Here is a 24,811-nt window from a genome sequence, read left to right as displayed (position 1 = left end):
GGGAGAGCCGCGTTCGCCGTCGTACTGACGTCACCGCGAGCCCTGCGCCTCATGGGAGCTGTGGTCTTCGTCCCGCCCCGCTCTGGTCACGGCTCTCTGGGCTGTGGACGCCAGAGGGCGCTGTGGTACGGGCTAGGAGCTAACCCCGAAAAACTCCAGTTTTGCGGAATCTGAAGGACTTGAAATTCCAGTTTCTCGCAAGAAATCACTATATGGGCTTCCCTGGTGGCTCAGGTGGTAAAGCGTCTGCCTGCAATGCGGGAGACCCGGGCTCTATCCCTGGATCGGGAAGATGTCCTGGAGAAGGGAATGGCGACCCACTCCAGTGTTCTTGCCTGGAGAATTCCATGGACAGAGGAGCCTGGTGGGCTACAGTCCATGGGGTCGCAAACAGTTGGACATGACTGTGCGACTTCACCCTACCCTAATCACTATATACACTTCTATGCTATTAACAAAGACACCGCTTCAGAAACGTTGGCTATATTTGGCTTCAAAATTTTTATTCAAAGTTTAGGCAAGAAAAGAAATGTCTGGTCCCTAAGTGCCCGAATTGGCTTCCCAGAAAGCTGATCCTTAATGAAATGGACAAGAAAATTGTCTGAGCATTTTCCAGGAACGATCATTTCTTTCCGAAAGGAGGTTGTACATTATGTCAAGCAAGTTCTGCCCCAAGAAGGATTCAGTACAGTTCAGTAGGAAATCCACCATATGGTTCCTGCCCTTGTTGGAGCTGAGCATGAGATGCAAAAGACCGCCCCACAAACAAACAGCGGGCAGGTTCGAGGAAAACGAATCCCACCCAGGGGGCATCTTACCCAGGGGGCATCTTACCCAGGGGCATCTACCTAAGGGGCTTCTACCTAGGGGGCACACGGGAGACCTTCCCCTGGAAGGGAGTGGTTGCAGACCCAAAGGACAAACAGGCATTGACGACCACATGGAAGGGGAGAGCGTGTGCAAAGGACCAATGGGAGGAGACACAGAGTGCAAGGAACAGCGAGGTGGGAGCCCACAGCGGAGGGCCAGGCTGCACGGACCTTGTGGGTTACGGGTTGTGGGTCACAGCGAGGAGTTTTGTCTTTGTTCTGCGAGCTGTGGGAGCCCTGGGAGTGCTGTAGGCAGGGGAGAGGCAGGTTTGGACTTGCATCCCGGGTTTTATGAGAATGAGTCATAGAGGAATCAGAGTGGGTGCATGTGGACCAACTGGAGGCAACTGCAATGGCCAAGTCGAGAGGGGACGGCAGTTCTCATGATTGGTGCAGTCGAGGCTAGGGAGAAGGCAGATTCTGGGATTGTTTGGGGAGTCATCGCCTTGGCCTGGGCTTCGTGAGTGAGAGAGAGGAGGAGGCAGGGTGCATGCTGCTAGCTCTCTGGCTCACGTGCCTGGGATGCCTGGCAAGAGCTGCTGGGGACAGAGTGACTAGAGAAGCCCTGGGCTTCCAAATGGAGCTGTCAAAGGGACAGCTACCCAGCACAGGGGAGAGGCCTGGGGGCGGGTGTAACCGTGGGATGGAGCTGGGACTGGAGGCTGAGGGTGGAAGAGACAGACCAGGGCGCGGATGGAGATGAGCGGGAGAGCGTGGGCTCAGCCTCAAGGACAGCTGTGTTCCCGGCAGCTGCGGGTGGCCTGCCCGAGACAGCTGGAGAGAAAGGAAAAACCAGGAGGGCAGCATAGTGGCTGGTCCCGGGGCACAGAGCTCTGATCACGGGTGCCCCACACCTTGACACAAAGCCAGTCAGCCGACAAGGGCTGGGACCAGGGGAGTGGGGTGTCCCAGCTTGGGCGGAAGCCCTGCAGGCAGGCTGTGCAATCTCCAGGGATAAGGCCAGGAGTGATGGAGATGAGCTCCGTGACAGCTGGAAGTGTGCATCCTGTGTGTGTGTTGGGGGGGGGGGCGAGGGCTGCTGTCCTGGCCGGGACCCCACACGCCCTGTGTTCTCACCTGCCCTGGAGGGTCCTGGGAGCCGCAGCCCTGGCTTCTAGACCTTCCATGAGGGACTGTGTTTCCCGCCAGATGCTGCCCACCCCCATTCCGTCCAGGACGCATGAGGAGGCAGAACAAAGTCCCCACGCCAGATGGCGTGGGTGTCAGGTGCCAACTTGGGGACTGAAGCCTTGTCTTCACGCTGTCCTTCACCCTGGGGGTAGGATGGCAGAGGGCAGAGCAGACACTCTCCAAGGGGGGTGGGGGGCCCTCCCCAGTTGAACTGGCTGGGCCCCGCAGGGTGACAGAGGCTGGCCGCTGTGATGGAGGAAGACACACCTGCATGGAAACCTCCAGAGTGAGGAATCAAGGGTCCCGCCCCCGAGAAGCAGCTCCCGGAGGCCAGTGCAGGGACCAGGGGCCAGGCCGTGATCGTGGGGCCATCCGCTCTGCTGGGGGCAGCCTGGCACAGGGACTGAGGGCGCACCGGTCCCCACTCCCTGGGAAGGAGAGGAGGGCCAGGTCCCCGCCAGTGTGGCACGCAGCCGTGGAGGACTTCAGCCTGGACTGCTTTCCCCGAGGTTTCAGTAACTCATTTGTTTCTCGGGATCCACACAAGACTCACAGGACTCAGGGGTGGGAAAGGGCCTCCTGGAGGTGACTTCACCAACCTTCTCATTCTAGGGGTTGGGGCTCCCAGGCCCCGGATGCAGGGGAGGGCCGTGGCTGGGTCCTGGGGGCCGAGTCCCTGATGAGCAGAACTCCGCCGCCCTCCCCCCGCGCACGCGCGGGTGTTGGGTGCCCGTGTTGACAAGAGGCAGCTGGGGTCGCCGGGTGGCTTCCTGCCCCGCGGAGTGTGATGGGGGTGAGGAGGTTGGCCTACTCTGTACCCCGCTCCCCACCCCTCCCCGATCTCCCCAGCCCTCCTGCCCAGTCGCCCTTGGGACGGAGGGTGCACAGCGCATGGGGCAGCCCCGCGCTCTGGAACCCACCGCAGGGCGGGTGGCCGCAGTCGCTCGCAGAGGGGCTCCCGCGGTCAGCTCCGGGGCCCCGGGTTGGAGGCTGGCGTCCTCTCCCACCTTCCTATGAAGGTCGGGCTGTGCGCTCCCCGGGCCGGCCCCAGAGGACGCCTCCACGCCGGGGGTAACTCTGGCGCCCTCAGCAGCCCTCCTTCGGGGGCTTCTTGGGTCCGGATAGGAGCTGCGCGGAGGACGACGCGCGCTTCTGGTGTCGCCACTTGGCCCGGCGGTTCTTGAACCAGACCTGAGGAGGAGGTGCGCTCAGGCGGGCCCAGCGCAGACCCAGGTCCCGCGCGGGTCCCAAGTGGTCCGGCCGGGTCTTCGGGACGCAAGTGCGGGCGGACGGGGGCCTCCGGGCGGCTGCTCCCGTCCGTCATCCCCTGCCGAGGGCCCGGGGCCGGAATCCCTTCCCCCTGCTTCCGCCGACCAGTGCCCCTCCTGCAGCCCCGCGCTCTTCCGAGCCCCCCGAATTCCGGCACGCGGACGCGGGCTTGATTCGTCAGGGGCGGGTGGGGTGTTTAAAAATAAGGGAGCCTGACCTCCGCCGCGGCCCAGCCCCGCCGGCCGCCCCTCAGCTCCCGGGCCTCGGCGCCTCCGCCCGCCGTGCGGAGCCGCTCTCCCGAGGCGGCGGGCACCCACCTCCACGCGCTCCTCGCGCAGGCGGATGCGGCCGGCCAGGCGCTCGCGCGTGCCCACGTCGGGGTACTGGTTTTGCACAAAGAGGGCCTCCAGCGCCCGCAGCTGCTCCTCACTAAAGATGGTGCGGTGACGCCGCGTGCGCCGCGGCGGGCCCGGGACACCCGCGCCTGGCTGCGCCCCGGGGCCCCCGGGGGGCGCGGCCCAGGGCAAGGGCGCCGCGGGTGTCAGCCTCAGCGGCCACGCCAGCCGCGCGCCTGCCGGGCGAGGGCGTGGTGAGGCGCGGGCCGGCGGGCTGGCTCCCCTCGCCCTGCGCCCTCGCCACGGGGGCCTCACGCCCACCCACCCAGCCCGCGCGCCCCGCGTCCACTCACCCAGCCGCGCGTCTGTCTCCGGGGGCCCGCGGGGGCCGCAACAACAGCAGCAGGCGCAGCGCGCGGCCTCCGGCGCCCCGGGCTCCCCCAGCTCCGAGGGGCTCTCGCTGTCAGGGACCGGCGGCGGGCGGGCGGCCCGGGCCGGGGGGCTACGATCGGGCAGGCTGGAGAGAATGTGCTCGATGGAGAAGGGGCAGGGCCGCCCGGGTGCCCCGCGGCCCGGCGCGCCCCTCGCAGCCGCCATGCCGCCCGCCCGCCGCCGCCGCCGCCGCCGCCGCCGCCGCGGGAATATATCCGTCGGGGGGCGAGGGGGGGGTGGGGTCCGCTCCGTAATCCCCGGGCTGGGCGCCGCGTCCACTCGGGCTAATCCCGCCGCACGGCCAGGAGCGGGCTAATCCCTGGCGGCGGCGGCGGCGGGAGGGGCGACCGGGAGCTCCCTGCCCCGAGCCCGTGCCCCCGACCCGCAAGGCTGGCAGGCGCACGCAGGGCCGCCCCCACTGCCCGCCGGCCCCGGCCCAGCGGCCCGAGGACACCCCCACCCGGCAGACCTTGGGTGCCTGGTCCCGTAGCCGCCGCGCCCAGGGGCTGGTTCTGCGTCCCCTTCCGCACCCCACCGGGGCGGAGGACCGAGGCTGGAGAAACCCCCCAAACGGCAGTGTCCTGAGCTGCGATCTCAAACGGGGCCCAGCACCCGGGGCAACCCCGCCGTCCGCTGCACTCAGCCCGACTGCCCGCTCCCATACTCAGGAACTGGATCTCAACCTTGGGGAGGAGACGGGGCGCAGGCGGAAGCTGTCTCTGCCCATCCCCAAACCCGCAGCCCCATGCCTTCAATTCTCTGCCTTCTCTCCTGGGTGACAGAGCCCACCCGGCGCCATCCGGGGCTCCGCGGAAAGGGACTGTCTGCTTTCCTCTGTGTCCCAGAATCCACCCCCAAACCATTATCACCCCCCACCCCCCCACCCCCGCAGAGCCAGGCTTCCTGGGAGCTGACTGGTGCCCACACCCCCACTCTTCAGCCTCCCTCTGGGTCATTCAGTCCAACATCGCGCGGGATCGACCCGCACTTTGCCAGATTCCAGGAAGCCTGTCCACCTTCATCTATGCAGCCTGGGACAGCCCGCAGGACTTATGCTTCAGGCTGTCTCCAGACCGCCGAAAAGTTAGTGTGCGACTCGCGGGACCGGGCTGCAGACGGTCTGGCTTCTGCCCCAGCTGTCCCTTCCGGGCTCCAGGAGAGGCTCCTTCAGTCCACCCCACCCCATACCTCGGTTTCCCGACCTCTGAGCTCTAAACTGACATCATTGCGACCTAACTTTCAGATGCTCCGTGAGCTAACCAGTCACTGTGTGAGGTTAGATCCCCGCTGGGCAGGGGCCTCCGTGAACGGAAGGTACCATGAAGGGGGCAACACGCAGTCTCGTGCCTCTCCTCCCGCCTCACACGCCCCTCCTCAAACTCCCTTGTTGACTCCACTCGTGTCAGTGAGGACTCTGGACTTCCAGCCACAGAACCCACTGACTTGCTGTCACAAAGAGTCCTGACACAGACTGCCCAGGACTCATTAATCCGGAAGCTCCAGGAAGGAGCCACCACCTCTGTGAGTGGCCCACCTCATGGTTGCAAGATGGCTGACACCACCCCGACCTCCCATCTCTTCCCATGTATCCCTTTGGATCACCCTAGAAACCTCTCCCAGCCAACTTCCCTCACAGAACTGCAAGCTTACCAATAGATCACAGAAGTTCCTGGGAGTCAACAACCCATCAAAGTCACTTGCTCAAGGATGGGGGCTCCGGGACCAGTGGCCAGGAAGGCTGGGTCCTGGCTGTTCCTTCATCCCTCTCCATCCTCACCCTTGGTGACCTCTTACAACCTTGAACCTTCAGACGCCACCTGTGTGGCAAGGACTCCCCAGGTGATAACTTCAGCCTGACTGCTCCTTCTGCTCCAGGCTGGCATCTCCCTAAGCGCCTGCTCCATGTCCCATTTCAGCACCAAGGAACATTCAGTCACTATGCTTGGGACAGACTCAAGATCTCCTGGAAACCTCTAACCCCTGCCTGGCACCCCACCTTGATAAATGGGTTACCTACACCCCTACCCACCTAGGTGGACGTGCCATCTCTCCACTGATGTGATGCTCTTCAAACCTGTCAGCAAATCCTTGCACGCCTCCCTTCAAGAGGTGACATCTAATGTCCCTTTTTTTGTATGTGCACTGACTTAGTGACTCTCTTCTAACCGCTAGGAGGCAGAAATGACCCTGTGGTTTCTGAGGCCGGGTCCCACAGCTGGGTGACACAGCTCCTCTCCCATCTAGGGATGCTTGCTGCAGCAGCCACAGGAAGGACATGCAGAGCAGCCCCAGCTGAAGGACTGGCCCCAGACCTGTGTGGGGCCGCTCTGACGTTGACCCCTTTTAAATTTTGTCCATGATGTAGGTAAAGACCCAACTTTCATTCTTTGCATTTGGATATCCAGTTTCCAGTTGTCCCAGTCCCATTTGCTGAAAAGATTATTCTTTTCCCTGTTGAATTGTATCCCCCTCAACCCAGTTGCAAATCAATTGACCATAAACGTGAGGACTTATTTCTGGATTCTGAGTCCTGCTCCATTTATCTACATGTCTACCCGTAGTTTTTTTTTTTTTTAACTGCTTTATTAATTATTGGCTGCCCTGGATCTTTGTTGTTTTGCATGGGCCTCTCTCTAGTTGCATCGAATGGGGCTTCTTCCTGCAGCGCCTTCTCTTGTTGTGGGGCAAAGGCTATAGGCACGCAGGCTTCAGTAGTTGGGGCATGCAGGCTTGGTTGCTCCCAGCATGTAGGATCTTCCTGGACCCAGGGTCAAACCCGTGTCCCCTGCGTTGGCAGGTGGATTCTTATCCACTGTACCACCAGGGAGGTCCTTACCTATACTGTCTTGATTACTGGAGCTTTGCAGTTGAGATTGAGATTTGGAGGTTTGAGATTGACAAGTGTGAGTTCCGCAGCTTTTTTTTTTTTCCCTCAACATTGATTTGACTATTATGGTTCTCGTGAACTTTCTTGTGAATTTTAGGACCAGCTCGTCAGTTTATTTGAAGAGATCAGCTGGAATTTTGATAGAGATAACATTGAATCTGAAGATCCATTTGGGGAGTCTTGCCATCTAAACAACATTAACAATCCATGAACATAGGACTTCTTCCACTTACTTAGATCATCTGGAATTTCTTTCACTAGTGTTTGTAATTTTCAGAGTACACATTTTTTTTTTCCCACTTCTTTGATTAAAGTTATCCTTCAGTATTTTGTTCTTTTGGGGATTATTGTAAGTGGAATGATTTTATTTCATTGTTGAACTGCTCACTGCAAGTGTATAGAAATACAAGTGATTTTGTACATTGATCTTGTTATCTTGCAACCTGCAGAATTTGTTTATTCTAATAATTTTTTGTGGATTTAAAAGGTTTCTATATACAAGATAACGGCGCTTGTGAACAGAAACTGTGCTTCTCGCTTCACAGCACTGCCGCCTTCTGCTCCATCTTCCCGCCTGAGTTCCCTGGCCAGTGTGTGTGCACTCAGTCGTGTCCGACTCTTGCGACCCCGTGGCCTGCAGCCCACCAGGCTCCTCCGTCCATGGGATTCTCCAGGCAAGAGTCCTGGAGTGGGTGCCATTGCCTCCTCCAGGGGTTGTCCTGGTCCAGGGATTGAACCTCTGTCTGTTGCATTGGCAGGTCCCTGACTAGAACCTCCAGTAAATGGCTGGACAACAACGGGGAGGGGGGCATTCTCATGTTGTTTCTGATCTTAGAGGGAAAGGATTCAGTCTTCATCACTGGCCAAAAAAAGAAAAAAAAGTAGCAATTTGCCAATTTAGCAAAGCCTCAAAAGATATTAAAATGAGTGAGCCGAGTTACACTTCTCCTAATGGTAGTCACTTGCTTTGGACTAATCCTCCAGTGGATAGCAATGATAAACTCGGAACAATATATTTGGAAGAAAACCTGGGAACACTGGGTATGAACAGTAGAAACCAGAAGGGGGTCAATGCCAAGGCTGAGGGCCTCAACATCTCTTTTTGGGGGACACAGAAGCACGGGGTGACTATCGGTTTGCACACTGAGAGCACTGCCTGCTGGGAAGCTGACCAAAAGGGGGGACGTGGGTGGGCAACCTGGCAGCGGGACAGAGCCGGGGGAGGGCAGGGAGGCTCACCAAGAAGGCCCTGGGACAGACATGGTGGCTTCAGATCTCAAGTCTCGAGGATTCAGGCTCCAGCTCTGAGTCCCCACGATGCACGTGGCCCCATCACCCAGGGCAACACTCCCAGGTGGACGCAGCTGGGCCGCCACTGGGCGCTAACCAGGGGTGCAGGATGGGCGAGGGGCACTCCAGTGGTCGGGACAGAGCCCCAGTCGCCTCCATGATACCACCTGCTGGTCCACACGGACCCACTGTCCCCCTTGGTAAATGGCCCGCCTCACCACCTGGGTAAACCGCGATTACACTGCCGTCCACCGTGCTAAATGCACACCTGCCCACCCAGGTAAGTGGTCCAACTAGCCTCCCTGACACCCCCTGCCCTCAGAGCTGCCTGAGCACCAGACTTCATGCGGGACGCTGCCCCGCCCACCGGGACACCTCACCGGTCCTAACACAGTCCTCAGCGTTGGTGCCAATGCCCAGCCACCTGGGCCCCACACCGGCCTTCGGACGCACTCCCGGCCACTTTCCTGGCCTGACCCCCTCTCTGTCTGCACACAGATCCAATCACGGAGCTCTCCTGCTCAGGATAAGAGGATCAGCCGCCTCTTCGCCATGCTCCTCCGGCCCCTGGACTCAAACACCTCTCTCCGGCTGCCCTCTCCCTCCCGTTGCCCAGGTGGCAGACAGCTCCGCCAGCGGCCCAGCGCTCTCGGCAGGGTCCTGGGGTTCAGTGTGGCCTCCGCAGAGCGGCCTTCCCTGCTCACCCCACCTGCCCCTGCCCCTGCCCAACCCCCTCCGCGGTCCCAGTGGCTCCTGACCGCCCTCACTTCTGTCTCCCGGACTGAAGAGCAGACCAAGTTGCTTCCAGGACTGGTCAAAACTGGTCAGTGCCAAAGAGGCGGTGGATGGCGGGGGCGGGGCCTCCAGGGAGGGAGCAGTGGGGCGGGAGGAGCATCAGGGGCCAGGGACCGGGACCTCAGTGCGGAGAAACCACTGGCTTCGGACAGGCAGAGGCTAGGGCGCCAGGCGGGCCCAGCAAGGCCCAGGGCGAGTTTGGAAGTCAGGTCCCGGCACAGCCAACGTGCGGCTAGAGAGGAGACGGCGAGCACGGCTCTTCTGCCGCCAGGGAGGGTGGAGGCGGCGGAGGGCCCCGGGCGCCGCTCGGGGATGGTGAAGGCGGCCGGGACCCGGCGGGGTGGGGGGGCACTGCCTCCCCTTTTCCCTGCAGCGCGCACCCCGCCCCCTCCCGGCCCGGCGGCCAGGCCATCAGGACTCCCTGATTGCTTTCTTTCATGCCGGTGCCTTTCTCTGCAGCGAACGCCCTCTAATGCCTCCTTTATCACGGAATTAGGGGATTTAAGGCCCACGGCACAAAGGGGCCCTCGAGAGCGGCCATAATCAAGCGCCGATCGGCCGATCTCGAGCGGGCCCGGGAAGAAAGCAAGCGCGAGGATTAGCGCCGCGGGGCCGAGATAGCATCGCGCGGCCGCAGGCTGGGGCCGCCGGGGAGGGCCGGCCGCGCCGCGGAGAAAGGCCGGCTTAGCCGCCGGGCGCCGGGGATTCTGAAGCCATTAGCGGGGATTAGCACCCGGGTTAATCTACTTTGGCCGTTCAATTGTCAGCGGGCCGCTGGCGTGGTGGACCCTTGGTGGCGTGGCCGCGGGACCTCTGCGGTCCAGCAAGGGAGCCGGTCTCGATTTCCCCAGCGGTCACCGGGCCAAGCCTGGCCCCGAGTCCCAGAGGGCGGGATGAACCCCTCGGTCCCTCAGACCAACCGGCTCCGCGTGCACTTGGCCCAGGTTGGAGTGGGGCCCGGCTCTTGGCTGCAGCCTGTGCTGGGGATCAGGGCGCACTGGCCCATGCCCATCCGCGAGGCCCCCGCCCTTCCGGCCAGCTCCTCCTCTGCACTCTCGGCTGGCCCTCAGGTGTGGTTCCACAGCAAGGCACATCCTCCCCACCCCGCAAGGCCAGGGGGCCGGTCCTGCAGACCAAAGGGAGGCTGCCCGAAGCCAGCAAGGAGCCCCTGTCTGCAGACCCTCCATCCCTCCCACGGTCCCACCCCAGGATACGGACCCCAGCCCCGGCGGACGTGATCTCACCGTCTGCCTCCCCAACCCCAATCTTCAGCTCCCTCACTGAGGGGGCCGGGGGTGAGGGCTGTGCAGACCTGGCTCTCATAGGTCCCAGGCAGGCTCTGTCTCTGCCTGGGTTTTCCCGTCTGAGGAAAGGGCCTGGCCGAAAGGAGTGGTGCTGGCAGGAGGCCCACTGTGCGGTGTGCTACTGCTGTTTGCTGGAGGGGCGCGCCTCCGGCCCCACAGACGACGGGTTCCGGGGGTGGGGGGCTCGGCGGGGTGCGCCTGCACCACGAGGCTGCCCCGGCCTCCTCCTCCATGGCGATGGGATGGGGCACGGTCCCCGCCCCCTACACGAGCCCGCGGGTGGGAGCAGGTGCCCGGACTGGAGCTGGCCAGCAGCGGGAGGCTGGCGACCCTCGCGGCCCCATCCCGTGACCCTGTCCCCCGTCCCGTGGCTGGCACTGGGGACTCGGGAGCCAAAGGCTGCACGGGAGGGAGACACGGGCGCGAGCTCCGGGCCAGCGCGTCAGGCGCGCCCGTGGCGGCATCCAGCGTGAGCAGTGGGTCGTCGTGGGGGGTGGGGTGGGCGATGGCGGTGGCGCCGGACAAGCCCCGAATGTTGGCGGCTGCCCGACGAGGACCTTGCGAGTGGCCGTCCAGCGACGGGCCGAGCGCATGCGCGGGCCTGCACCGCTCTGGCGCGCAGTGACACCATCAGCGCGCGCCGTCCGATTTCCGGGCGCCGGCGGCCCCGCCCCCAGCAGCCTCGGCCCCGCCCTGAGGGCGCCAGCGGCTGGCGAGTCGCTCCTGCGTCGCTCCTGACTGGGCCCCGGGGTGGGGCTCAATCCTGCTCGAGCGGGCCTGGAAGGCCATTTTGGTGTCTCCGCGTCTCTGGGCCGAACTTTAGTCGACGGCCCGCGGGCGCAGCCCTTCCTCGGGTCACACAGTTGGGGGGGGCGGGGTCACCGGGCCGTCGGCTAAAGGTCGACCGACCGGAGGCGGGGCTCCTGGAGAGCGGCCCGCGGGCCCACCGGCGGCGGGTCCGAGAGCTTGAGCCCGAGGCCGGTTTTCAGTCGGGGGTTGGGCGGCGGCCGCCGCAGGCGTCTGAGCACAAGGACTGGGATGGCCCGTGCCTGTAGGTCACCTCGGGAGGCAGCCACTCCTCTGGCCGAGTGGGGTCTCAGGTCCAGGCCCGGCCAGAGGGGGAATAAATGGATGTGGCCGGCCCGGCCGAGGAAACAAAAACGACCACGGTTGTGGGCGGGGTGGGATCAGGGCCTGGCCCAGTCTACGCAGCCGAGGTTGTTCTCGGGTAGTCTCAGGTGGGCGTGGAAGGAGGCGAACTACCAGGCCACGGCCCGCCGTTTTCTCCTTGGGTCACCCGCTTGGTTGGCCTAGGCCATGTCTGTCCGCGGTCCTAGCTGTTCCCTGTGGTCCTCCCGCGGTCCTTTTCGGCCACTTCTCTGCTGTGGCCGCCTCTCTCTCTCCTTGGCCCTGTTCCCAGATCTTGAGGAGGCAGGTCCTCAGACCTCCGGATTCTGTGCAGGGAGTCTGAGAACACGTAGGAAGTAGAATGTCAGTGAGGAAAGTAGTCTGGCATTCTCAGCTCTGATTGTTTGCTGTGAAGGCTGAGGACAACCTGAAACAGAATTCTCTTTGTTGGCTGAAAGGGGAGAGACCCATTTGTCAGGAGCGATTCTCTGTGTGTACTAAGCTCTGATTGCCATTCATCACCTACACAAGGACATGGAAAAACCTAGGGGATGCCTGTAGGGTAGTGGGGGAGGGTTCAAAGTAGGGCAGGGGGCCCTGGAGGGCAGCTGTCTGAAGGGCCCTGCCTAGAGTGGGGGTAGGACACCCCTCCTCAGCCACACACACAGTGATGAGATGGGGCTGGAGGTTGGCCAAGACCTGCCCCCGGAATGGCCATCTCACCCTTTGCTCCCTTGGCCTGTCTCTGAGGCCATTGTCCTGGGCACATTTCCTGACGACCCCAGGCTCAAGACGATGCCAGGTGGTGAAGGTTGCTTAATGCTGAGTGGCTTCCAGCTGGGCTCAGACGTTTCTGGCTGTGGGCCGGATACCTCGACCCAGAGTCTGTACTCAGCTCACAACTCCTCTGATAACGCAGGCACAGCTGCACCCAGGGTTCTCCCCGGCCCTGGCCTGTGTGTCCAGGTTGGCCGGGGTGGGGTGGGGGAGAACCACACTGGAAGTGGAGTTTTTCGCCTCTCAACCGCTCAAAGTTCTGTCCACGTCATTCTGCCCCTTGGCCCAGTGCTGCAAGGGCAATGTCCCCTGCCATCGGCTTTCTAGATCTTGATTAAGTCACTGGGCTTTCTGCAGACATCTGCCTGCCCCTCTAGCCACTCTCCACTGGCTCACTTCCCTCTGGCTTTGCTGACATTTTCTCAGACAACGCCCCACCCCCACACCCCAGCCCCGCTTCCCTCAGGACTTAACTGCAGGAACTGAGGCTTCGATGGATCCCACCTTCTGTCAACAGGTGGAGTAGGTGGGGGGTAGGTGGCTTCTCCAGGCTCACAGCCCCAGGGGACCCGGGCTCAGCTCCATCACCTTTTCTGGCTGGGCTCCCTGCTGTGGCACAGGTCCCAACACTTTCCTTCCGGCTCAGTGCAGCCCGACTCCTTCCTCCTTATGAAAGGAGGTAGGGACAAGGCTGGGGGTGCTTGTAGGCAGTCAGTGAGCAGATGCCACTCCTAGAGGTATTTCGTGGCAGAGTCCCCTCAGGGCCCAGCTCTGGGGCTCCGCCACATCTAGGAACTAGCTGGGCCCCCGAGCCCCTGCTAAATGTCCCTGAGGGCTCCCTCTGCAGGGCATGTTCTAAGCACCTTACAGACACTACAGCACTCCTCATAGCCCACAGGGCTTGGTTCATTCCGCAGTTGGGAAATGGGAGTTTAGGTGGCTTGCCTCAGCCTGTGAGCAGTCAAGCTTTGTTGCCAGGCCCTTTCTCCTCCCTCTCCTGAGAGGGCACACTATTGGTCCTTACATCCCTCAAACCCACCCTTGGCCCCCAGATCTACCACAGACTCCAGGGATCCAGGTGCTGTGGGGGCTCTCCTCTGAAGGGAACAGCTCTAGGAGTGGGACTTGCCTGCTAGTTGAGCCAAATCCACTGTGTGGCTTTTGCTGCGGAGTCACTTGGACTGGAAGGCCCCTCTGCCCCGCACAGCCTGGGGCACCTCCTCCACTTGGCTCGCAGGTGGATTTCCAGCCAGATCTGGGCCAGGGGGACCCTCCGGTTCAAGGCCCTCTGGCCCCAGTGCTGGGCTGGGCTCCCAGCTGTGCCTGGGCCCCGGGGGAAGGTGGCCTCCTGCAAGGGGGACCCTTACTCTGAGGTTCAGTGCTGTGGGGTGAGAGCCTCAAGTACCCACTGCCTCCCAGCCTCGGTGAAGCATTAAGGGCCTCCTGCTCAGTCTCGGCGCCAGAAAATGGTCACTTCAAAGTAGTTCCCCGTGAGCAGATCACTGGGAAACCATGGAGTGAGGTGGGCCGGGCCCCCAGCTGCAGGGTGGACAAGAGCCCAAGAGCCCCTTCTCCAGGCCCGACCACCTGCTGCCTGCCAGGTGACCCCAAGGACATGCCCTCTGGCTCTCCTGCAGGATCTTGCCTCCTGGTCATAGGCAAAGCCTGGCGCCAGGCATCCCCGGGGGTTGGCGCCAGGCCACAGCTTGCTTGCCCACCAGCCCGCCTGGCTCCCTGGCAGTGTCCTCGGTGGAGTGGGCCTGCCCTTGGCAGAGGTATGGGCACCACTGCCCACCCACACGTGGGCTCACAACAGGGACAGGAGGCTGCAACAGGATCCGGTTTATTGCCTTGGAAGGGTGGTCCTGAGAGTGGCAGGTGCCATCCTGTCCTGGGCGGAGGGAGGGCCCGAGGGCCATTAAGGCCAGTGGCGGGAAAAGCGGGGGCCATGCAGCCCCTGGAATGCAGTGAGGCCAGGCTGAGGCCCGGAGGCAGCTGTGGTGGGCCGGGGCACTGCCCCTGCTGCCCAGGGTGGAAGGCACCGGGCTGGGATGTGACCCCGGCCACACGGGCACCCCGGGAAGGGGGGCACAGGGTCACAGCACACGAAACATGACACGGGCACACAAGCACGTGGACAAGTGGGCACAGATTCACAGGCCAGAGGGACACCCAGTCTCAGCTGGACACACAGACACTGCGGTGGCGGTGTACAGGCCACAGAGGACATGTGGACCCGACGGCCACAGGGGACACCCAGGCCATGGAGTACGCAGGACAGGGAACAGGCCTTTTGGCACGACTGCACTGGAATTGTAAGAAGGAGGCGCCGGGCGCAGCCTGCGCACAGACCCCAGGGCTCAGTCCGTCTTCCACACTTTGTTGAGAAGCTTCACCACCTCGTCGTAGATGATGAACACGATGGCCACATCCAGGCAGACCCTGCCGAGGCGCGGGACAGTGCCCTTGTAGAACCTGGGGAGGGAGGCGGTGGAAGGGCAGGTGAAGGCACGGCTCTGGACAGGGCGGGGGTGGGGGGTGGAGGAGTCAGAGATTGAGGAAGCAAGAGCGGACCCTTTTGGGAATGCTCAGAGAGGGGGCGCCGGGGTGCTGGTGGCCCAGGCGGAAGGTGGGGAGGGCCTGGGGTGCAGAAGGCAGCGCTGCCCCTCGCCCACTCACGCTTTGAGTCCCTCCTTCCTCAGGATCTGCAGGCCGCAATCCCACGTGTTCCGGTACTTGTGTGCCTCCAGTCCCTGCAGGACACCAACAGCCCGGAGCCTCGGTAACCTGTGCCGCCCAGGCCCCGCCCCCGCCCCGCCCCGCCCCTCCAAGACCCCGCCCCCACCTGCATCCGGGTCTTGATCACATCCAGTGGAGTGTTTCCGAAGACACTGGCTGCACCCGCGATGGCTCCGAACACACCAGTGATCAGCGGGTTCATGGGCTTGTTGGGGTTGTCCCCTGGATAGGGGTGGGGGCTGGGGTCAGACGGGGACAGCGGGCGAGGGCAGGGCTCCAGGCCTGGAGGGGGGGGGGTGTCTTGGGGCGCAAACACACCTCGGTACCAGTTGCGCAGGGAGGTCATGACGAAGAAGCGGATGGCCTGGTTGGATCCCTGCTTCAGCACGGTGGCCGTGAGACCTTGGTACGTTCCCTTCAGCCCTGGGGCAAGCAGGCATGGCCGTCACACCGACGGCCTCCCGGATGGACTCAGGAGCGCCAAGGCAGGAAGCGCCGGTGGCGGCTCTGGGCAGCCTGGCCCAGGTCCCTGACCCCACCAGAGGGCAAGGCTGAGCGGCTCACCTTGTTCCCGCACGATCTCCCTGACCCCGTGGAAGAATCCTCGGTATTTGGGGCTGGCAGAGGTCTGGTCATGGATGAATTTCACCTGAGGAAGAGGTGGCAAGGCGCTGGCTCCCAGGGGTCAGGGCAAGGGCGCCCCTGGCCGCCTTACGGAGAAGCCTCTGCTGTTAAGTTTACTAGTTTTTCAAACAACTTAGGCAGCACACACGTGTTACCTTGTTTTATGCTCCTAAGTTTTTTAAGGCAGTGTTATCTTCCCACTGCCTCGAGGATAGAGTCCAGCCCCCAGGAGGCTCTTCCGGCAGGCTTTCGGCGGAGGGCTCCCCAGGCAGACCCCTGCCCACCTCGACGGTCTCCGCGGGGCAACACCCCTGCCCACCTCGACAGTCTCCGCGGGGCACAATGCCGCCACCCCGCCGCCCAGTGCTGTCTCACGCCTTGTCTCCTACGGGGATCTGCCCACCTTGATGGTCTCCATGGGGCACACGACCACCACGGCCTCGGCCACTCCGGCGCCCAGGCCGCACAGCAGCCCGCGCGTGCTGTCCAGTCGTCCCTGGGCGTCCCGCATGTGGTTGCTGAGAAATTCGAACGTCCCGAACCTGGGGCGGGAGGCTGAGGCGTGAGACGGGCCGCCGCGGGGCCGGGGCTCGCTCCCTCCCTCCCGCGGCCCCCGGGGCCCGAGCCGCCTCACCTGACGGCCGCCTTGGGGATGGAGCCGTAGAGCAGGGAGCTGAGGCCGCGGTACAGGCCCAGGACGCCATGACTGCGGACTGTCTGCCGTACGCAGTCCCCTGGGGGAGGGGGCAGTCAGCGACCCCGCCGGCCCCTGCCGGCCGGCCCGCCCGCCCCCGCCGGCCGCCCCCACTCACCGATGCCCCGGTAGCGCGGCGGGTGCGAGCGCTCGTCCAGCTGCAGCTGCGTCTTCACGTACTCGGTGGGGAAGGTGATGCAGATTTCGATGCCGCCCGCCAGGCCGCCTGCGGGTAATGACCGGGACCGGGACGGCGCTGAGACCCCTCCCCCGCCCGGACTATGCCCGCCGCCCGGGGACCGGGCCCGCGCCTCCCTCTCCCCCGCGGTCCCGGCGGGACGCCCGCGGGGCCGTGCAGCGGTGGCCGCGCCCGCCCGGAAGCGCGGCGGAGCCGGTACCCCGGGCCCGCTCGGAAGCGCAGCGGGGTCAGGGTCCGAGTGCGCGGTGCGCGCGCCCCACCTGCCAGGATCGCCTTCCCCGGGTGAGTGAGTGCGGCCTTCCCGGGCGCGGGCGCGGCGGCCGCCAGAGCGCGGGGTGCGGCCATGGCGGGCGGGCGGGCGGGGCGGGGGCCCGGCGGCGGCGGCGGCGGTGGCCTCGGGTCCGAGCTCTCGCGCTCGGTCGCGGCGGCGGCGGCACCGGTTATGGGCCGGGGCGGAGCCGCCGCTTCGGCCCAGGGCTCCGCCCCGCGTGGTCCGAGCCCGGCCCCGCCCCGAGCTCGCGGGAACTTGAGGCAGGGAACCCCTGCGGCCCAGCCAATGGCCGCGCGGTCCTGCCCAGCCCCGCCCCGATGACCCGCCCCCGGCCGGACGGCCCCTCGACCCAGCCAATGGCCGCGCGGTCCCTCCCAGAGGACACGCCCCCTCGCCAGGAGGGCGGGGCCTCTCCTCACCCCAGGCGCCGCGCGATCGCCGCGCCCCCCAGGGCTCCGGGCTCCAGGCGGCGCGCATGGGGAGTGCAGGGCCCCGCCCGCTGGCACCACCCGCGACGGGAAGCGGGGACACGCCGACTTTCATTTAACGTGCGGGGCTCACACACTGCCTAATGGATCCGCAACGTGACCCAGAGGGGCAGATCCCCCGGCGCGGAGTGGGCAGGGCGCCCTGCCCCTGCGCCCGGGAGTCCTCGCGCTCTACTCCCCAGGAGGGAGGACTCCAGCCAGAAGCCTCGGGGGTCGGAGTTCACCTCCCGCGAACAGTCCGTGGCCGCCCCGGGCTTCGGCGGGGACAGCACTCACTGGGCCCCAGCAAAATGAATTATGTCCGGGCGGCCCCCACCCCCGGGTTCTCTGTGCTTCCTGGTGACGCGCTCCTTGGGGAGGTTAGGGACCCGCAGAGGGCGAAGCTGAGCCCGGGAGCCAGCGGGGGGGCCGGCCGGCAGGGCCCGCAGCGGGCCTGCGGTCAGCGGAGGCGAGAGAGAGGCCCGGGTGGTGAGCAGAGCTCCTGCTGCCCCCGAGCGGCCAGGGGCCCAAGGAGCAGGGTGTCAGGCCAGTCCTGAGCACACAGAAGCCGCAGGGACACGGGCCTTGTTGTGGAGCGCCCCCGCCCCCCAGGCACAGACTGAGCTGAGCCCGCTGGGTCCAGGCGTGCCCATCAAAATAGTACAAAACAGGCTGACCTTCGTGCCGGGCAGGGAGGACACGCAGGGGGAGGCCTGAGGCTCACAGGCTGCATGCCCACACTGCTGGCCGGGGTCCCTCCTGCAGCCTCTGTGCATGGGACACAACCACCCTCTCTGCTTGAGGGCACGTCGTCCAGGCAGCTGTCCAGACCAAGGCCAGCGAAGCCTTGCTGCACGAGGGGCTGGAACATGCACACTTGCAGCTGGGCAGCTGCCGGGCACAAGGGTCAGCGACAGCGAAGGCGGTGCCGGCCCAGCAACCCTGGAGCACTGACCCTTCCACAGTGGGAGGCCTGCCCCACGTGGAGCCCAGCTAGGGGAACGCAGAGCCAACAGCTTCCCCACTCTCCTCCCATTCCCACCCCCACCCCCTGGACAGGGGGCTAGGGGCTACCAGTTGCCACCTACCACGCAGAAGTGGGGTGGGGCCTCAGGCTGTCTGCGGCGCCCAGTCTGTCCATCTGCGAAGAGGGGGGAAATGCTGAGTGCCTGTTTGATAGGTTGTATGTGCATGCCAGGGACACGCAGGGGCATGCGGCTCACGCAAGAGGGAGAGCGGAGGATGGGCGCCCGGGGTACCCACCATGACGTCCATAACCAGGCAGAGATGGGGTGGCGGCCTGATGAACCCCAGCCTCCGCTGTGGTCTTGGGCCTTCAAGCGGACACTAGGCCACCAGGGCTCCGGAGCAGTGGCCTTTGACCAGGGGTCACGAGTGCAGCACTGCCCGCCTTCAGCCAGCCCAGGCCGCCCACCCCTCCTGAGACCAGTCATCTGGGGCGGGGGGGAACGGGGTGAGGTGTGGCTGAGTGGACACACACCGTGTTCTCGGGCCAACAGCAACTGTGTGTCTGGGATCCCACACATGCACAGGGTGAGAAGACTCACGTGTCCGGCGTGTGCCCAGGTCTGGGAGGGAGCTGGCCAGCCAGAGCAGAGCCAGCCCTGCCCTTCCTCCACGGGAGCTGCGCCCACGGCACCCCAGGTGAGCTGGCACGGGGGGGTTTCTTCCCAGGGGGTGTACCTTCACCAGGTGGGAGGCCCAGGGCCTGGGTCGCCACTGGTGAAGGGGGGGCCTGGCCTTCTTGTTGGGGCCCCTCAGCTCGTCCCAGACCAGCTCCTGTCCTGCTTTCCAGCCGGTTCCCCTTTAGTCTCCACAATCACTGGTGATAACCCTGTTCCTGACGTTCAAGCCCCAGAGCAAACAGTCCACCTGGGCTCCGGTCACCCCACTGCCCATCCACGTGCACACGGGGATGGCCGCCCCTCCCCCCCTGCCACGTTCAGCACCAGGCCCTCACCTCCGGCCCCGCACAAGCAGCGTCCTGCTGCAATGACCCCTCTCGGAACACTGGGCAAGTCCTTCCCTCCCACGTCCCTTGGTCCTGACCCCTGGATTTCTCCAGGAGTTATCTTGACAGTCCCGCCCTGCGAAGCACTCTGGTCCCTACCCTGCACACGTCACCCCCTCCAAACACTGCCCCCTGTCTGCCAACATCACCGAATGCAGATTTGACCCAAGAGGCTTTTCTGTTTTACCCACTGATAGCCACTGTCTGGAATAACGCCCGCCACACAGTAGGGGCTGGAACGTTTGCTGAACGACAAGTGTTTCACATACCAGCCTCAGGGTGGCTTAAACACCCTCCCTGGTTGCTTTACGATTTGTTTCTAGGACTTCTGCACGGCAGGAAAGCGCCTCTCACTGGATCTCGGTGGTATCCACCTGCACAGGCCCTGAGCCCTGCAACTCTTTAAGGCCCCTCCAGACTTGTGCCCCCGTTGCTGGGGGGAGGCTGGGGCTCGGGGTCCACGGGGAACACTGCCCAACAGCCCCCTCCCCAGGCTGCCTGGACCAGGCCGCCCCCGTGATCACAGCCCCGTGTAGGCCCATCACGCCAGGCACTCACACCACGGCGTCTCCCGGCCAACTGTCCAACGCTGAGTCCGAGCGCAGCACCCATGGGAAGGCCCCACCCTCCCCAAGGGCCCGGGTCCCCCTCCTGGACTTGGCCGCGGCCCCCTTCCCCAGGGCCCCGCGGGGGTGGCTGTGGCTGTCATCACCAACCCAGTGTTCTCAGCACGTCGCCCAAAGGTGGTCCCCAGGGTGGCCCCCTGGGCACCGACCGGGCTCCTGAAGGTCCAAGGAGCCGAGAGAAGGGAAGGCACCTCAAAAGCCCAGGCCTGGCCGGCGACGGGGCGCAGGCTGGCTCAGCTACCTGTCCGCCACACGACCCCCATGCCTGCAGCGCTGAGGTGCTGGCTCCACACCCAGCAACATGGGCTCTGGCCAGAGGGGGACTGGACGCCCACGTGGAGACATCCCCAGGGCAGAGCACCGTCAGAGGTGGAGGGCCGGGCCTTGGAGCATCCCAGCCAGCCGGGCCCCACCAGCTCTGAGCCAGGTCCCCGCACAGGGACCACTTGCTCCGGCACTGTCCCACGCGGATCCTGGAGAAGCAGATGCTGGGGCCGCAGAAGGCTGGGGGTCGGAGCCCCCCGCTGACCCGCAGGTCCGGTTGGTGGGTGGGGCCGGGCCCAGGGTCTGCGCTGACGATGATCTGAATGTGCTTGTGCCCCGGCCCAGCCGCCCACAGACACGCTGGCAGGAAGCCAAGAAAGAGCCCCTTGTCCTCTCTCTTTTTTTAGAGCTATGTTTTATTCTGCGGAAATGGTTAGGATTTCAAGTCCGGAGACGGCATCCCAAGAAACCCTGAGAGAGCTGCTGCGAGCAGGTGAGGACAGGGAGCCAGGTTAGAGTCTGTAATGAAGGGCAGGGAGGCTGAACGTCCAAAGATCATTGTGAATTAAAGAAAACCAGATAACCAAGTTAGGGAATTTGGCTAGCACTTTTCCACACGTGGGAAGATGCAAGAGCCTGGAGCCCCTTGTCCCTGGGCAGGAGGAGGCTTCTGCTCCAAAGGCCCCCATGGAGCCACTGGGGTGCCCGTCTCGGGGTGACCTGGAGAGCCCCCCACCAGCACAGCCTCCCCACTCCCTGCCCTAGAGGCAGGAAACACACGGAAAAGGCATGGTCTCTGCTCGTGTTTTCTGCATGAGGTGTCACCAGCACCCTGGGGACCCTTGTGGGCACGCATGTGTACACACACACGGGGCACACGCACACACACACACACACACACACGCTCACACACACACACAGATAGGGCCATGCTGTCATCCTTCCTCTGTTCATTCTGGACAGCAGAGCAGGTGGACTCCGGACACCTACACTGTTTTAACTAAAGTCTTGCTATTGACCGGATGCTTGGTTTTCACATTCTAGTACACAAGGCTTCAGACGTTCACTGATGCAAAGTCGCTGCACGTCTTCTCAAGCGTTTCCGACACGCAGGATCCTGGGCAGAGGGCTCCACGACCCGCCTGCGTGCTCAGCACAGACGCCAGTGAGGTGACACCACCTCAGACACTGCTTCACGCGTGGGCATCACATGTACACTGATGCACACGTGTTCCATCCTGTCTGACTCTGTGCGACCCTGTGGACTGCAGCCCGCCAGGCTCCTCTGTCCACGGGGTTCTCCAGGCAAGAGTCCTGGAGTGGACGCCATGCCCTCCTCCAGGGGAGCTTCCCAACCCAGAGATCGAACCCTTATCTCCAGCATCGGCGGGCGGATTCTTCACCACTGAGCCACCTGGGAAGCCTCTGCCTGCTGATAAGTTCCCTGCTATGAAGACAATGCCTGGAGCCGCTTAACCGAAAGAGGAGTTCCCCGGCCAGTAGCCGTATCTGGTCTCATCACATCTACTCCTCAGTCTGCAATGACCCGGCTGAGGACCCGGCCTCCTGCCTCCTGAGGAACCGGTCGCAGTCCCAGCAGCCACATCTGGCGGGGCCCAGAGGTCAAGTCTAAAACTCTGAGCTCTTAGTGAACAGCCTTTATACAAACATAAAGTATCTTGAGTGCTTTATCAAGAACTCCACTCTTTTAAAAGCTGGGGTGGCCCTCTCTGTGATTCTCTGCTCTGTGCCCTCTGACCCATCCCGTGGTCTGCCAGGGCACGTCTGGCTCTTACAACTGGGGATCTCGCTTCCTTACACGTTCTGTCATGTTTTCACGATGGCTCATCACTTGCATCTGACTTTCCGTCAGATTCCCTCCAAGTCTTGCTGTGTAGGTTCTCCCGAAGAGGATGTGTGTTCACCTCTCGCAGAAATCAGAGGGGAGAGGGCACTGCCTGTCAGCAACCATTTTAAATGGAAATCCTCGGACGTCCCTGGGGGTCCAGTGGTTGAGGATCCACCGTGCAATGCCGGGGACGCCGACCTGATCCCTGGTGCCACGGGGGAGCTCAGCCCGTGCGCCCCAACTACTGAGCCCGTGTGTAGAGCCGGGGCCGTGGAGAGAAGCATCGCAATGAGAAGGCCATGGGCCGCGACCAGAGAGGAGCCTCCAATCACCACGACTAGAGAGTTGCCTGCACTCACAACTAGAAAGGGCTCCCTACTCATCACAACTAGAGCAAGGCCACGCAGGGCAGTGAAGACCCAGTGCAGCCAAGGATAAGTAAATTAATTTAAAAAATAAACTGAAACCTTAACTGAAGGATTTTTTTAGACATGACTTTTTGCTAAAAGCCACGCGAAGGCAGGCTTGCCAGGGCCTCTGTCCCCACGCCTGGCACCAGGCGGGCACAGGGCTGGCCAGGGTCATCACAGCTGTGCTCACCCCTGGGCTGACAGGGGCACCCCCTCCACGTCCCACAGGCCTGAGTCCTCAGGGTTTGTCCCTCCTCCTTCCCCGGGCTGTTGTTTCTAATCTCAGGCTTCTCTGCTCACTCTGGGCTCACTGATGCACTCTGCACATTTCACCTTCATTTCACGTTTTCCAGTGACAGGCCTGCAGGATCCCGTCTGCCTGCACAGAAAACCACGCCTGTGAGGCTGTCGGTCACAGAAAAAGCCACGAGGATGGCAGGGCCCTGCGGGTCCGGGAAGGGCCGGCGTGTGCGGGGAGGCGGCACACAGTCGGGACCACCTCGCAGCGCCCTTCCTGCCAAGTGTCCACAGGCAGACACCCACTCGAGGAGGCCGGCCGGAGGCAGGACAGACTGCCCTGGGCACCCCAGCACCGGAGGGCAGGATTCAGGCCGGGTGTGCGAGCCCACCCAAGTAGAAGGTCACTGTCTGTGATATCCCGTGCAGCACTTCCGAGTTCACACACACACAGCCCTAAACACAGCCGCACAGGCCGCGGGGGCCTTTCTGGCCTACGAACCACACCTGACACTTAGACCCTTACAGCAGGATTCAGGATGTGGAAGGACCAGAGTCTGACAGAGAGTCTCTGATACTGAACTACTGGATACCGAACACGTGTGCACGCTCAGTCCTGTCCGACTCTTTGCGACCCCATGGGCTGTAGTCCACCAGATTCTCTGTCCATGGAGGTTTTCACACAATCATACTGGAATGAGTTGCCATTTCCTCCTCCAGGGGATCTTCCCAATCCAGCGATCAAACCTGAGTCTCCTGCCTCTCCTGCATCAGCAGCCAGATTCTTGACCCAGACAACCATGATGCTGTGGTCACTCACCTAGAACCAGCCATACTGGAGTGTGAAGTCAACTGGGCCTTAGGAAGCATCACTACGAACAAAGCTAGTGCAGGTGAAGGAATTCCAACTGAGCTATTTCATATCCTAAAAGATGATGCTGTGAAAGTGCTGCACTCAATATACCAGCAAATTTGGAAAACTCAGCAGTGGCCATAGGACTGGAAAGGGTCAGTTTTCATTCCAATCCCAAAGAAGGGCAATGTCGAAGAATGCTCAGACTACCACACAATTGCACTCATCACACATGCTAGTGAGGTAATGCTCAAAATTCTCCAAGTCAGGCTTTAATAGTATATGAACCAAGAATTCCCAGATGTACAAGCTAGGTTTAGAAAAGGCAGATCAAATTGCCAACATTTGCTGGATCATGGAAAAAGCAACAGAATTCCAGAAAGACACCTGCTTCACTGACTACGGTAAAACCTGACTGTATGGATCACAACAAACTGAAAAATTCTTCAAGAGATGGGAATATCAGACCACCTTACTTGTCTCCTGAGAAATCTGTATGCAGGTCAAGAAGCAATAGTTAGAACCGGACACTGGAACAACTGTTTCAAAATTGGGAAAACAGTATGATAAAGCTGTATAGTGTCACCCTGCTTATTTAACTTACATGCAGAGTACATCATGCGAAATGCCAGGCTGAATGAATCACAAACTGGAATCAAGATTGCTGGGAGAAATATCAATAACCTCAGATACGCAGATGATATCACTCTAATGGCAGAAAGTGAAGAGGAACTAAAGAGCCTCTTGATGAGCATGAAAGAGAAGAGTGAAAAAGCTGGTTTCAAACTCAACATTCAAAAAAACTAAAATAAAAAAAAAAACACTAAAATCATGGCATCCAGTCCCATCATTTCATAGCAAATATAAGTGGAAAAAGTGGAAGCAGTGACAGATTTTATTTTCTTGGACAAATTCACTGTGGATGGTGACTGCAGCCATGAAATTAAATGACACTTGCTCCTTGGAAGGAAAGCTATGACAAACCTAGATGGCATACTAAAAGTCAGAAACATCACGTTGTTGACAAAGGTCCATATATGTCAAAGCTATGTTTTTTCCATTGGTCATGTACAGATGTGAGAGTTGGACCATAAAAAACGTGAGCGCTGAAGAATCGATGCTTTTGAACTGTGGTGTTGGAGAAGACTCTTCACTGGAGAAGACCCTGGACTGCAAGGAGATCAAACCAGTCAATCCTGAAGGAAATCAGTCCTGACTATTCATTGGAAGTCCTGATGCAGAAGCTGAAACTCCACTACTTTGGCCACCTGATGCGAAGAACTGACTTATTGGAAAAGACCCCGATGCTGGGAAAGATTAAAGGTGGGA

General features: G+C 62.1%; 3 protein-coding genes across 3 annotated transcripts; all 3 read right to left on the bottom strand.

The window, feature by feature from the left end:
• Positions 1-506: 506 nt before the first annotated feature.
• On the bottom strand, positions 507-5,585 carry GSC2 (goosecoid homeobox 2). Its single transcript, XM_043901055.1, has 5 exons — positions 3,958-5,585; positions 3,587-3,840; positions 2,921-3,191; positions 1,947-2,267; positions 507-1,643 (listed from the first exon to the last, which is right to left on the bottom strand). Exons 1-3 carry the CDS (start codon positions 4,199-4,201, stop codon positions 3,087-3,089), a joined length of 603 nt encoding a protein of 200 aa, XP_043756990.1. The 5' UTR covers positions 4,202-5,585; the 3' UTR covers positions 507-1,643; positions 1,947-2,267; positions 2,921-3,086.
• Positions 5,586-14,044: 8,459 nt separating this feature from the next.
• SLC25A1 (solute carrier family 25 member 1) lies at positions 14,045-16,970 on the bottom strand. Its single transcript, XM_043901053.1, has 9 exons — positions 16,734-16,970; positions 16,393-16,500; positions 16,215-16,314; positions 15,984-16,122; positions 15,521-15,605; positions 15,275-15,379; positions 15,063-15,178; positions 14,897-14,970; positions 14,045-14,692 (listed from the first exon to the last, which is right to left on the bottom strand). Exons 1-9 carry the CDS (start codon positions 16,816-16,818, stop codon positions 14,578-14,580), a joined length of 927 nt encoding a protein of 308 aa, XP_043756988.1. The 5' UTR covers positions 16,819-16,970; the 3' UTR covers positions 14,045-14,577.
• Positions 16,971-17,500: 530 nt separating this feature from the next.
• LOC122693549 lies at positions 17,501-18,917 on the bottom strand. Its single transcript, XM_043901054.1, has 2 exons — positions 18,300-18,917; positions 17,501-18,102 (listed from the first exon to the last, which is right to left on the bottom strand). Exons 1-2 carry the CDS (start codon positions 18,756-18,758, stop codon positions 17,932-17,934), a joined length of 630 nt encoding a protein of 209 aa, XP_043756989.1. The 5' UTR covers positions 18,759-18,917; the 3' UTR covers positions 17,501-17,931.
• Between the last annotated feature and the right edge of the window lie 5,894 nt (positions 18,918-24,811).

The sequence above is a fragment of the Cervus elaphus genome, chromosome 5, assembly GCF_910594005.1.
Source record: "Cervus elaphus chromosome 5, mCerEla1.1, whole genome shotgun sequence".
NCBI lineage: Eukaryota > Metazoa > Chordata > Mammalia > Artiodactyla > Cervidae > Cervus > Cervus elaphus.
The sequence above is the reverse complement of the archived record's forward strand: the minus strand, read 5'-3'. Positions and strand labels throughout refer to the sequence as shown.

Excerpts from the sequence above, each read along its gene's own strand:
- GSC2 (XM_043901055.1), bottom strand. The coding sequence starts at position 4,201 with ATGGCGGCTGCGAGGGGCGCGCCGGGCCGCGGGGCACCCGGGCGGCCC. Across the intron at positions 3,841-3,957 it reads GGAGACAGACGCGCGGCTGG|GCGCGCGGCTGGCGTGGCCG; the intron begins GTGAGTGGACGC and ends CTCGCCCGGCAG. Across the intron at positions 3,192-3,586 it reads TGCGCGAGGAGCGCGTGGAG|GTCTGGTTCAAGAACCGCCG; the intron begins GTGGGTGCCCGC and ends CCTCCTCCTCAG.
- SLC25A1 (XM_043901053.1), bottom strand. The coding sequence starts at position 16,818 with ATGGCCGCACCCCGCGCTCTGGCGGCCGCCGCGCCCGCGCCCGGGAAG. Across the intron at positions 15,606-15,983 it reads GCCCCATGGAGACCATCAAG|GTGAAATTCATCCATGACCA; the intron begins GTGGGCAGATCC and ends CCTCTTCCTCAG. Across the intron at positions 14,693-14,896 it reads AGGAAGGAGGGACTCAAAGC|GTTCTACAAGGGCACTGTCC; the intron begins GTGAGTGGGCGA and ends CTCCCTCCCCAG.
- LOC122693549 (XM_043901054.1), bottom strand. The coding sequence starts at position 18,758 with ATGTGTGGGATCCCAGACACACAGTTGCTGTTGGCCCGAGAACACGGT. Across the intron at positions 18,103-18,299 it reads CCCCACCCCACTTCTGCGTG|CTGCCCAGCTGCAAGTGTGC; the intron begins GTAGGTGGCAAC and ends TGTGCCCGGCAG.